This window comes from Podarcis vaucheri, assembly GCF_965113315.1.
Source record: "Podarcis vaucheri genome assembly, chromosome: 5".
Classification (NCBI taxonomy): domain Eukaryota; kingdom Metazoa; phylum Chordata; class Lepidosauria; order Squamata; family Lacertidae; genus Podarcis; species Podarcis vaucheri.
In genome coordinates this window covers 47,082,301-47,096,644 of record NC_138763.1, presented here as the reverse complement: position 1 = coordinate 47,096,644, position 14,344 = coordinate 47,082,301, and the positions used below count along the sequence as shown (strand labels likewise).

General features: G+C 40.6%; 1 protein-coding gene across 2 annotated transcripts in view; it reads right to left on the bottom strand.

The window, feature by feature from the left end:
- Window positions 1-14,344, bottom strand: part of NEURL1 (neuralized E3 ubiquitin protein ligase 1) — a 126,494-nt gene that overhangs the window by 30,746 nt on the left and 81,404 nt on the right. For both annotated transcript variants that reach the window (XM_082225267.1, XM_082225268.1), the window contains exons 2-3: window positions 11,527-11,768; window positions 8,662-8,983 (exon numbers count right to left, since the gene is read on the bottom strand). In XM_082225267.1, coding sequence (XP_082081393.1) covers window positions 8,662-8,983; window positions 11,527-11,768 — 564 coding nt within the window. The remainder of the gene's footprint in view (window positions 1-8,661; window positions 8,984-11,526; window positions 11,769-14,344) is intronic.

Below are 14,344 nucleotides of genomic sequence, written 5' to 3'. Positions count from 1 at the left end.
AAAGGTGTAGGTGGCCACTCTGCTTGTCTCCCTCACTAGTGCTATTTACCAAAAGGAATGACCACCACTCCAAAAAGGATGGATGTGCTCTGTCTGATAAGCTTCTATATAACTTGCAAAGTCACATTGTAATAATGGCCTTGGAAACTTTCTGCCCCACAGAACCCATTCTGATTAAAAGAAAAGTGTTCTGTATGCACTGGCAGCCTCCACAATTCTTGTGATGGCATAGTATCTATTTTGGATGAATATGGGTCAGTCCTACATTTTCATCTATGTTTTGGCAGTCGAGATAGTCAGCCGTGGTATTTTCTACTTTAGTCATATGTTGTACTCTTAGATACTAGGTGTCATTCTGCCTGGAATCTACTTCATGATGCTTATCATTTCCTTGTGAGCAGCTTACAACACTACCACTCCTCATCAATAGATGAAAACCTTTACTTTGGCGTTACTTGTGAACACCCTAACATACTTTTGTAGAAGTCTGTTTTTCAAATGCAGGAATGCCAGCTGATAATTCTGCTTTGCTTCAATGATGACCACTAATTCTAAGCTGTTAGGCTCTAGGTTGTGGGCTTCCTAGCTAGGTAAGAACTTGGAAGCTCTAGCAGTGGAATGCCCAACTGAAACCAGTCCTCTTCATTCCACTACTAAATGGAGTCTCTAAGTTGGTGGCTCATTTGCCCAGAACTTAACTGAGCTTTACCTTAGTTTGGAGCAACAACCAAAACCTTTGATGTGGAAGGGACTCAGCTGCTACCTAGTTTACTGTCAAGCAGGAATACATCTTTTCTAGGACCCATCCCACACTTATAGCTGTTCTAGGAACCCTAGGGCTACAGATCTGATCCACACTCATCATGCCCCTGACACAACAATCTAGTTCCTGGTGTCCATGAATCTGCACAAATTTCAGTCATAATGCCTAGGTTCCTTTTCTCAAGACCCTTCAGACTTCGGGCCAATTCTTTGTTTACACACTTATGGTCAGGCTGAGAAGTGAGTTAACCTAGGATACAAACAGGATTCAAATTTTCATAGTCTATGGACTATGAAAGGTGAAATGGGCTCTTGCCCTTTGTTGAGTAGCCTGTGAAGGCAGTTCAGAGATTTTTGGAATTGTGGAACAAACAGGGAGAGACTTTTTGCTAGGGCTGTAATGAAGAACTGGGCCCACCATGAAATTAGAAGCCTAGGCACATCCTGCCAAGGTCAGGATCACTCTGTAAGTTGGAAGCCCCTCCTTCCCAGGAAGTGACTTATAAGTTGTCTCTGCATCCTGTTAACAAGGAAGAAGCATCCCAGTAGTGAAAAATGCCTCCCAACTACCTCCTTCACACCCACTCACACCCACAGATATATAGATACAGATATATAGGCCAATTGGAGAGAGTGTTTTCAGGAAAGCTGCAACTGTGACAGAGAAGATTTTAAAAGATTAAAATATTATTTTCAAAAGAACTAAATGTATGCTTTGGTCCAAAGGCATTTAATGGAATGTAGAGGTACAGGAACTGTTTGGACTATAGCCTGCCAGTTGTTTATAGTAGAGTGATTAAGAACACCATTGCTACTGAAGCTGCCATGATCATCCTATGCTTAGAGCCCCTGGAGATAAACATGGCAAGTTACGCCTCTCACTGCACTTTTAAACATATCGCTGCAACAATACCCAGATGGGAAAAGCTGCACCAAATTCCTAGGCAGGCAAAGCTGGGTCAAATCCACTCCAGCCAGCTTGCCCACCAGATATGGTCTTATTGCATACAGACTTCATGTTAAATACGGTAACAGTGCCGCCAGACTGGGAAACATTCCAACGGAGCTACCAAATATCAGATAGATGGAGAGATAGAAGGGGGTACAGCATGCATGCAGTGTCCCTACTCCATTGATGTCTCATCCGCCTCCAATGCTATAATTCCTCCTGCTTGTTACCACTGATATTGAGGCACATCTAGTGATCTCTCCTCTGCTGTAATCACCCAGGCAAACACTGGACCGATATTCCACTCACCCAGGCACTCTCAGCACCACTATGCACCCACCATTCATACATACATCTGCTATCATATATATTATGCATCCACTTTAACCAATTACCAGTTTATATTCATCTGACAGATACAGTGGTACCTCAGGTTACAGACGCTTCGGATTACAGACTCCGCTAACCCAGAAATATTACCTCGGGTTAAGAACTTTGCTTCAGGATAAGAACAGAAATTGCGCGGCAGCGGAAGGCCCCATTAGCTAAAGTGGTACCTCAGGTCAAGAACAGTTTCAGGTTAAGAACGGACCTCCAGAACGAATTAACCACTGTACCTATATATTGTGAGTGATGGGACTGTGGAGTTGTGTCATCGATATTGGGTGGGTGCTGAGGGTTATCATTTAGATTAGGTTGGTGCCAGAAGTTGTTAGATGGCAGCAATGGTCTAGTCCCATCACTCACAAAATTCTATTACACCCCTAGTACCCTAGCTCTCAGTAAAGCCCCAGTATCAACCACTGGGTACCCAGCAGCACCCCTGAAACACACCATCCTCATTCTCAAACACTCAATACTGGGTATGCAGTCACTAGTTGGCCTCTTATCTCATCTTGTGCACCCTGGTATCCTAGCTCTTACTTAGGGCACCAGTGCAGCCCAGCAAGAGTGCTCCCTGCTTTCACCCAGAAGCACCCATCAAACATGCCACCCTCAGTTCCAAACACCCTCACACATTCAAACACAGACTGAAAAGGCAATGTTACAGATAGGTAGCCGTGTTGGTCTGCCATAGTCAAAATAAAAAAAAATTCCTTCCAGTAGCACCTTAAAGACAAACTAAGTTAGTTCTTGGTATGAGCTTTCGTGTGCATGCACACTTCTTCAGATACACTGAAACAGAAGTTGCCAGATCCTTCTATATAGTGAGAAGGTGGGGAGGGGTATTACTCAGAAGGGTGGTGGGAATGGGAGATTGGCAGATAGCTGAGATGAGCCTGTTGACCTATTACAGTCGTTAAGAGTCGTCACCTTCTCACTATATAGAAGGATCTGGCAACTTCTGTTTCAGTGTATCTGAAGAAGTGTGCATGCACACGAAAGCTCATACCAAGAACTAACTTAGTTCGTCTTTAAGGTGCTACTGGAAGGAATTTTTTTATTTTGAAAAGGCAATGACAACTCTTGCCCTCATGGTGAGCCAAAGGGCAGTTCCCTCTGGTGACCGCCCACCACAGGGCAGGACCACCTATCTCTCTGGTGTGCAAGTGCCTCACAATGTCCAGAGTCTGTCACCACCTTCCTCTACGACGATCATCAGTAATACTTTGAGGGTTGCTGTGGTTTACTAGGAGTTGAGGGTGGGTAAGTGATAAACATTCCATCCGTTCCCATTCTTCTCACTGCCAAAAAGTTGCAGAGTCCAACAACACACAGCATCTAGTTCAAGACACTGCACATGCAATACTCCTAAAGATATTTTCTCAGGCTCTCTTCATTTTCAAGAAGACCATGCCACATCTGTTCACACTGAAGGCTTATTTACATAGACATATAGAACTAGTATGAAGGGAATCATTCCAGTCAGTTGTGTTTGCTTGCTGGTGTAAACATTCTTAGTGTTGTTAATTTCTTCATCCACTAACACAAATTAAAATATCTGGAGTTAATTACCGTAGCATCCATGTTTGAATCTGACCTGTCTAAATGTACTGTCCCACCAACTGAAAAGCTGAAAGCAATAATAAAAAGTGGGTTCTATGAAGATAAACGGGGTGGTGGTGGCTTATTTTTGTCTAAACAATGCATAGGGCTACTGAAAGAATGGTAGAAGACCCTATGAGCCATCCCCATCACTGGGAAGTAAGAGAAGACCCTAAGCACATTATAAGGCTGATGTTGATTCAGTTACAAATGCCTTGGTGCCTCCTAGTATTCATTCTGCCTAGAGCTACCCTTAAAAAATATTTGGAAACTACCACTAGCACAAAATGTGTCAACTGACAGGAGCCACGTCACCTTATATTAGTATTATATCAAGATCCCAAAATGTTTCCTGACCCAATTCAAGCTTTGGATCTTGCATTTTAAGCCCTCTGTGGTTTGGTACCTGGATATCTGAAATAACATCACTCCCTGCATGAATCTACATGGACACTGCAGCCAATGGAAAGGCTCTATTACATATCCTTCCACTTAGTAAGATGCAGAAAGAAGGGAACTATGCCTAGTTCTTCTTAATAGAACTACACAAATTCTGGAATTTATTGTCAAGGGAGATCCAGGCAGTTACTTCCCTGAGCTGTACCATCCTAACACAAGAGAGATGTAGACTCCAAGATTTGGATGTTGTTGACTCCAAGATTTGCAGAAGTGCAAAAAACAACAACAAATCTTTAGGAGGGAAGAGTGTGGGTCTGAGGAAGACTGGGCATGCTCAGTAATAATCATGAAATGCTGGCTGATTGTTGGGGTAGGGGGGGAAACAGGTGAGTATAGAAGAGGGTGCAGAGTGAAGTATTCTGGAATGTCTTTCATGGCTGGCTGGTTGGCATCCTTGAACAGGAATACTTCACACTGCACCAGCAACATTCATTTCTAGGTTCCGTATGTTTTTACTTATCTATATTCTTTTTTACAGAAATGTTCACAGTTTACAATTCAGGGTTACAACTCATTAGGAATGGTACAAAAGGCATGGGCGAGAAAAGAAAATGAGCACATCAAGTATAATGGCCACAGCACAAAACAATTATAGGAAAGGAGGAGCCATGTTGTAACTGGAAGGGGGCATCACTATCCCGCCTCCTGCAAAGCTAGTTGATTCAGTCCCTCAGGCAATGCTGTCCAAGGAATCCACATCTCTCAAAAATGGGCACAAAAAGGCTGAGCTATGCATATGCTGAGCTAACCAATGATCAAATTTTTGAAACAGAAAATTGTTCACATGACTGTGATTTCCAGGTTTCTTTCTTTCAATATATATAAGAAATGCAGAGAAGTGCATGTTTGGCTGGTAAAAGTGACCTCCTGAGGTCAAACTACTCTGCTTAATCATTTGAAAAGTATTAAGGGAGATTGTAAAGATTAATTCCCATAATAGAATATTTGCATTTCAACCCTTTTGTTTACTTTTGCTCTTGGTTTAAGAAATCATAATGGGAACAATGACATCCAAAATAAAATACATTACATAACCATCAATTAAGATGATGTACCTTTTCCTCTAAACAATGTAATAAAATACCCATTCTCTTAATTTTCAATAGCATCTGTATATTTGATTTCACAATGTTGACTTCTCTGTACTAGGAAAGTAATCCTATTTAATCTGTTTTTAGTAGCCAATGTTTTCTAGTTGATGTCCGACTCCATTATCTTGATTTCTTTTATTTTTAAAAAATCCTTTGGGGTATTGGAAAAACAGCAGGTCAATCATTACAAACGAGTATGTGTAGAACAGGTTTTAGATTTATATCTCAGTAGTTAGTTCAGCTTATTTTTAGAAGAAAACAACCAAAAGTTCTCAGAACACAACTCCTGAACCTCCACTCCCTCTAATTTTTGTAGTTTCCCCATCCAATGCCTTTGATTAAAATTCACAAGGAAAGGTGAGGAATACCACAATCGTATGCTCATGTCCTACTGAGTTCAACAGGACTTACTCCCATGTAGGTGGGGGTACAGGAGTGCAGCCCCAAAGTGAGTGTAGAATTGATGAAGAATTATATGTCAACAAGCACCTGAGCTTTGACACCACATAATACAGAATGGAGATGCGTAAGAAACAAGATTAAGAGGCTTCAAGACAGTTGCCAAGATTAAGCTTGCCAAAGGCAATTGGAACATGCTATAAATAAAATGTCTGAGCATTAATGTCAATTGCATAAACTCATTCTAAGCGGCAGGGGAATCTGAATCCTGGTGGCAGGTGCCTCGCTGTACTGGTTACGCTGCTTTGTACTAACTGCATTTAGCTAATTGGCAGAGACAAGATATCTGCAGGACACTTCTGTCTCTTAGCTCTCATAATGAAGCAGAGTGAAAAGTTTAACTCAGGCATCCCCAAACTCGGCCCTCCAAATGTTTTTTGTGACTACAACTCCCATCACCCCTAGCTAACAGGACCAGTGGTCAGGGGTGATGGGAACTGTAGTCCCAAAACATCTGGGGCGCCGAGTTTGGGGATGCCTGGTTTAACTCTCTGTGAAGGAAAGGAAGATAAAGAAAGTAGGTAACATGCTGTGAGACGTTTCAAATTCAAAGGGAATTATGGGTGTAGGGAAGGTTGATGGAACTTTTAACATCTGTAAATGGATGGAGAGCAAATGAGTCCACTAGATGTTAGCATTGCTAGCAAACTAACAAGGCTGAGAATTCCATATGTTTCCCTCTCAAATATCATTCCTTAAAATAATATAATAATTCATTCCTTCCATCCACTTTTAAACCCAGGGACTGATTTCAAAATTATTTCTGCTACGAGTCTTATTTTAGGCATTAAAAGTGCATTTTAATGCCAAGGTTAGCTATGAGAATATTGCACATAACCTCATGGTTCAATGACGTGCATTAGCCCTCTTCTTCCCTGCCTTGCTAAAATGGGTAAAAATCCCAGAACGATTCACATATAATGCTAGACACACTGTTTACACTATAACACAAATATTATTTTATCAGCAATATTCTGATCTTTCTATCAGAATATAAGCCACTCATACCATCATTTTGTATACATTAAAGATACAACAATGTGACTTTCTCTAATGAACAGTTACACTAACTTCAACTCACTTAAGATTTCAATAAATCTTAAATGTTACATGAAGCATCAGTAATATCACAGATGTCTGTCATACACTATGCATACACTATCCCTATGCAAAAGCTGCTAAGTATGTCAACTCATGTAATCGCAAAGTATGTCAACTCATAGTGTAAAAAGGATTGTTATGTTAATTGGTCTTGAATTTTAGTTGAACCTCACAGCTGAACTTCCATTTATTCTGGAGCTTTGCCTTACAAGTGCTCAGGAACTCTCAGCTCACGGGGAACTCTCACAACAGAGCTTTTAAAGCACAATAAAATTATTTTTCATGGCTGTACTTTTATTGTGTAATAAAATGATCTACTAAGGATTCTCCTAGAGCCCGGGAAACATATTTTATTTTCTAAACCTAATATTTTTAAGAAGAGCAATTTCATTTAAATAGAAGTAACAACCAGCAAATCCTTCTTTCAGGTAAAATGTGAGCCATGCATAAACTATGAAATATATTTACCCATGTCAGATGTAAGAGAGTTAAATAAGATAATGGAGAACTTTTATGGAGTGCATTCCATGCTTCAGAATGTGCACCAATAGTCTGTCATAACAAAATTCTTCTATTAATTATATTTATTTTCATTATGATTTATTACTTCCAGACCCATCTTGTTTGCTTGGTCTTTGACGTCCTTATGAACCAGAGTGAGGAATGTAAGGTTTACATGGATGGCATCAAGCAGCACTTTCTAACAACAAACACGGTCTGATTCTTGTTCTGCTATGTAGACAAAACATGGGTGAAACTCCACTGGAATTTATTTAGCACTCCAGCTTTGCTCAGGCTTATTACTTAAAGGACAAAGGTGGAAGATATTTTAAGGCTGAGACTACTAAACATATGAACCGAATCGCTTTCTACCATTTTGCATCCTGTTCAAGTCTGGATAATAAAGTAGTGAACACAACCTTTATTCATGTTGTGCTGTTTCCAGAGGGTTGTACTTTTTCCAAAGGGACAACTATGATAATACATTGCAGCAAAACCAACAGAGAGTCCTGTGACACCTTAGAAATGAACAGATTTATTATAACTCAGTTGTAGAGCACATGCTTTGAATGTAGAAAGCCCCAGGTTCAATTCTTGGCATCGCCAGATAAAAAGATATCAATGTTATACTGGTTTTTATGCTTTCACTGGGATTGCTGTATTGTTAGTTGATTTTATATATGATGTATCCCACTCTGATATCACTTGTGAGATGAAGGGCGGGTTAAAAATTAATTAAATAACAGTAGAATGTGATCTGGTTTTTATTTGCAAGCTTCCTTTGCAACAGGGCCATGTGCAAATATTGAAAATAAATAAACAAATGTGGAAGCCGTCTGCCTGAAACACTGGATAATTGCTGCCAGTCGGAGTGGACAATCTTGGGCTAGTTCCTAGGTCCCTAGATGACATGAGGCCAAATGGCAATGAAATGCAATGATCAGTCTGTGACAATTCTATATAAAAGCACAAGATAAACAAAATCACTCTCTCACACACATGACACTATCACATAAAAAGCTTATACTACAAAAAATGTTAGTTTTTAAGGTGTTGCAAGACCCTTTGTTGTAATACTGTTTGTACAATGTACAATTATTGGCCTTAAGAAAGATGAGCATTTATCACAGCACAAGCAAAGCAGCACAACCATAGGGTCTTTCTGACTTATGATAATTGGAAAAAGATAAGGAACTGTGACATACGCATTTCAGAAAATGGCATTACCAGAAATAATAAGGTATAATGGATTAATCCAGGTAAGATGTGTCCAGAGAATAGAAACTTTTGCTTTCAGCAATAAGGCGACTTACCCTCCCATGACAAGGTCATATTTTCCAGAAATGCACCTACCTAGCAGCTGCACTCCACGTGTGAGTCCATAGACGTCAATCAAAGCCCACAATGGTTCGGTGGTCCTCACTCCACTGAAGAACAACATGGCGGCAGAGTTATTAACCCGGTAAAATACACGTCCCTTTTTGTCCACCCAGAACGCGATGATGTTTCCCTCATTTGCAAATTCTTCCGGGAGGGCCTTGGCCCAGAATCCACTCTGAGAAACGAGGTCTGGACATGCATACTTGGGCAGGGTTTCTGGGTTAATCCTAGAGGGGTCCTTAGAGGTAAATCCAAGCCGAAGAGCCCCACTCCAACAGCACTGCTTCTTTGTGATCTGAAGAGAGGGAAGAACGGATGCATAATCAGCACAATTTGAATTTTTCATTAGCAACATGTCATTGTTTAAGGGATAGAGAATAAATGTGTGGTGTAACATTACTGAGCTGATGGGGACGAGGGCTTGCATTTACCGTATGTGGAGCAGGGAGGAGTTGGAGGCTTCCAGCAGTACTGGATATGAATGGGTTTTAGAAAATGGGGTTGCATTAGGAACTATATGATTGCTTTGCCAGTGGTGGAAGGAGTGAGGAAACACTACTAAATAGCAGTATATTGTGTGGGGATGCTCACCCCACAAGGTTATAAGTGATGGCAATTACTTGGAGATTCAATGTTATCTGCAACCAGATCACATAATGCATTTTTGCCTACAATGAACCACTGACTGTCCCTGAACAGGCACCCATGTAGCCTATTCTCATGATTGCAGTAAAAAACATGAATACGTGATTTCTGCTGTACTCTTTCGTCTCTATTATTTGATTCAGTTCAATTAGATAGATCATTCCAAAGATGAATGGATTGAAATAAGTAAGCTAGTTACCCTTTACACAAATTAAGGTGTTGAAACCCATTGTGAAGTAAGCAACGCCAGAAAGCTGGCTGGAGACTAAACAGGAGATATTGTAGAAGCTATAGGTCTGGAAATGGTAACATTTATTCATTCTCTGAATTACTCATGAAACCACCTTTCGTCAATTAAAATGAAGTGGTTTACAATAGGTCTGATATAATAACAACATTCAAATATACAACCAACAGCACACTGATTAAATAAGGCATTAAAACAATAATCAGGAATTTAAAATATAAATCATTACAATATCATACAGCAGCAATCATCATCACTGAATTTCCATCAAACTTCCAGGTAAACAGATGAGCCTTTACCAGAAGCACAGTAATGTAGGCGTCATCCACACTTCCAGGGGAACAAATTCCACAACTGGGGGTTATTACAAAGAAAAACTGCATGCATTCTGTATGTGTGCAAGGGAATGCAATACTGGAATAAAATCGCAGTAAAATAAAATAAAATCCAGCAGTAAAGTTTTGAAGACAGGGTTCCTCTGGATATAGCTGCAATAACAGCAACACTCAAAAGCAAAAATAAAGTTGAACAGCAAAGATATCCAGTGGAAGCTACAAGTAACTTGCTGGTATTTAAGCAGATTGGGGTTGTTTCTTCAGATAATTACATATATGTATCCACCCTTATCCTTGGTACCTTACCTTAGATGTGATGCTTCCATATTGCAGGGAGTTGCAGGGATTGGACTAGATGACCCTTTGGATCTCTTCCAACTCTACAATTATTTGATTCTGTTATCCTTATCCTTGCAACCCTTATCCTTACAAAAGTTCTAAAGACTGATATTAAAAGCAGTTTATTTAAGGACGTGAGTGCCAAGTGGGTAGGTCTCTTGCTAAGGAGGTTAGATGGCCTCTTGCATGCCTGCTTCCGTCAGCTGCTACAGCCAAGGCGGTGCCAAATGTATTGCTTTGCTTTCCTTTCCTTTGGACCACGCCAGTGAGGTAGAGAGTGGGGTCTTGTCTTCTGGCCACCCCAGGACCTCCACAGACACTGTCCAGGCTTGCTATAGTAAAGACCACACTTGCCTCCGCACCACTTGTCAGACTATCACATCCTCAAAGTTGCAACAAAATGCAGCAAAACAAGCTAACTGTACCGAATGTGTAATAAGGAAGCAATAATAGTAGCCTCATTAATCACTTTAAAAAACAACAACAACAACTGTGGGATTATTCATCATAGCAATTTTATTGCAGAACTGCAGGAGCTCGTGGGAAGGAGATAAATGGTGCTTCATCATTATTGGTTTTGTACCATTTTATCTGTACTTTACACTAACTGTATGAGATAGCCAGTTAAATGTTCAAACAATGCAGCACACAAGGCACTCCAGCTATTAATCCTGCAAAGCAACACAGGACAGGGCCCTGGAGGACAGGAAGGGAAAAGAGCACACAAAGCAAAAGCATAACCCAGAGGATTCTGCTGTGCTACAGAGACCCCAGAGGTATATTCTCAACTTGTATTCTGGGTCTTCAGAGAAAGTAGTTGAGTGTTGATTTAAGTACATCTGAAAATACATTGACTATGTTTGCATGTAATGCTAAACTATGGTTTAGCAATAGCTGCACAAGCAGAGAGGAAACTATAAACACTCATGTGCTCCCTAAGAGGAATAAACCAGGGTACAATTTCACTTTTGCCACTTCCCGTCTTGTCCTCACTTGCAGATTAGGTGTGTTAATTTCAAATTAACAAACAAGTTTATGGTTCCTGGTTTGCACACAAGCCAGGAACCACCAAATGTAAAATTGAATCCTCCTGACCATGTGGGGAGATGATAGGAGGGCAGGGGAACACTTTACTCAGGCTCACAGAAGCTCATGTGCATAATGCTAGGCCATAGTTTTGTGCTCCATACAAACCCTCCCGTTGCGAGGTCCTGGTATGTCATATGAATTTTGGTTCTCGCAAAGAAGTGAATGGGAAAGGCATCAACTCACCTTGAGCCTGACTTGCTCATAGATAACAACTGCCCTGTTGCTGAAGGTGATGGCATTACAGAAGCTAGCCTGACGCTTGACTGCCTTCTGTGTGGTGTCCATGATGATCTGTGACCCCTTGGTATGGGGGTGGAACAGCAGTGGGCTGACTGAGAGAGTTCCACACTGTGGGATGGGCAGACAATGCTTTTGCTTGTGGTGGCATCGGTGAGATGAAGCAGGAAATGGTCCACCTATGGAGTCTGAGATAGAAAGGAAAAAGAGAGAAACTGAGCTTTAAAAAGGATTTTTCCTTTTTAAAAATCTGATGAAATTCCTAAAATGAAATCTACTATTGCTTAGCCATGAGACTAATATACAAGAGACCTGTGGGGTAGCATCAAAACCTCCTTCAAACACTTTACATAGATCATTTAAATGTACAGTCCTGCAAACCCATTTAGAACTTTGGGAGATATGCTGGAAGAAATTGTACAAGCAATCCTGAAGAAACTGGGTCAGTTTGGCCAAAGAGGGGGGAAATAATGAAGGGCAGAACAAAGCTCATACTCCAAAACTGAATAGCAGTTTGCCTTCTATGACTTTGGGAGGTCATAGATGAAGGCTACAAATAAAATTCCCACTGCACACAGCTTCCCTATGCATTCATGTAGGGCTTTAACCTTCAAATGTGCATATGGAAGGTAGCAACTGAATGACTTTTGTTTAATGAACAATAGTAGGCAATTGGCTCTTGCCTTGAATTACCAGCTGATATATATTGGTTTAAAATGCTGTGGACAATTTGTAAGAGAACAGTGGTTAAAGGTTTTGAGGGAAGCTATGGGATCTCCTTCACTGAAGATTTTGAAAAGACGAAATAAGCAAATATATCAAGGAGATTTAATAGGAAACCTACTTCAGTGCGGATCAGTTAAATAGCTTTCTTGGCTATCTGATTATTCATTTTAATCACTTACATGGATGTCTTAGCTTTGGTCTATAATCCTGTACCTGGTGCTCTGTTGTGTTGCTCATTGTGTAACCTCCCCATGGGGAAAGGTCATAAACCAGTGGCAGAATATATGCTTTGCATGCAAAAGGGGCTAGATTCAATTCTTGACATCTCCAGGCAGTTATGGTACCTAGATCAGGCTTCGTGTAACATGCTACACAAAGTAGCTGCAATGCAAAACAATCATTTTATAACAGAAAGTAGTTAACCACATGGATGCAAAACAGGGAGTGGCTGTATGGAGATAGTTTCCAGTAAACCAGATACTGCATACGGAAATAAAAAAAGAGCAGTAGTTTGTTAATGAATGGGTGAATTCAACAATTCAGCAACCTTCCAAACACAAGCTTTATGATTCTTCTGAAAGGCTGCAAATTGATTTTGTCCTTTCTATACCTATCTCTCATTACACAGGTCAGCTGTTCAGAAATAGGTATTGACCCGAAACCATTTTTTTTAAAGAACAGCTCCCTAAAGGCATTGGCAAAGTCTCTATCATTGCACATATTTATAATCAGGAAATAACAGGAGTGTGGTAACTAGACAGAGTTCAATCTTGTCTTGCCTAAAGCGTAGGGAACTGCCAACCAAAGCTAAGTGAAGGTGACATAGAATTAAACAAGGTATCTCTGAGTAAATTATCTCTGAGTACATTCTGAGCAGAGAAGACTCCCTGGAAAAGACCCTGATGTTGGGAAAGACTGAGGGCACAAGGAGAAAAGGACGACAAAGGACGAGATGGTTGGACAGTGTTCTCGAAGCTACCAACATGAGTCTGACCAAACTGCGGGAGGCAGTGGAAGACAGGAGTGCCTGGCGTGCTCTGGTCCATGGGGTCACGAGGAGTCGGACACGACTAAACAACTAAACAACAACAACATTCTGAGCTTAGGGTTATTTGAGTTCTGCGCCTTATTCCCCAATCACTTTTAAAAAAAGTAAATACTGACAGGCACAGAACAGGGTATAAAAGCCAACCTCTCATAAAACAAGACCCATCAAAAAACAACAAACGGTCAGGTGAAATAACAGCATGAAGAAGAGTGCCAATGCTGTACTGCATTACACTTCTACCTAAGGGCACTCTCTGTCAGTATCCCTTTCCTGACCTCTGGGGCAAAAATCAACACATTTTTATGCCCTGCAAACAACTGCTTTTGTATTTGTGTCACATTTAATCACCAATGACACATCATCCTTTTAAACTATTGCTGTCCATCCACAAATTATGTCACAATTTGAAATAACTGAAAGATTTCAGCAAATGCTTGTAAGAATGCTAGGCTAAAATAGAGCCTCACTGATACACCAGAACTGTTCTTATGATCTCATATAATATCAATAGTACTCGATTTAAAGATTGTAATCAGACCCTATATTAGCCTTCCCTGTTCCACCATTCAGGATGCAATCCTATGCGCACAACTCCCTGGCAGTAAGCACAGTCATACTTACTTAGAATCATAGAATCATAGAGTTGGAAGAGACCACAAGGGCCATCGAGTCCAACCCCCTGCCAAGCAGGAAATGTTTACTTCTGAGTAAACATAACAAAGGACTGCAGTGTGTGTGTGTGTGTGTTCTAAAATACTTTTCATTCATAAATTTGATCTACGACTTTGTTATATCGCGCTCTATTCCTGTGTTTTCCCGATTTAGGAGTGTGGGGAGAGAAGGAATTTATGAAAGAGAGGAGAAGGAATTGCCATTATGGTACTCTAACCATCACCTTTTCACATATCAAAATGTAAGAACGTAAGAAGGCAGGGCCCTACTGGATCAGACCAAAAACCTATCTAGGCAATGTTGGTTCTCCATTGGCCA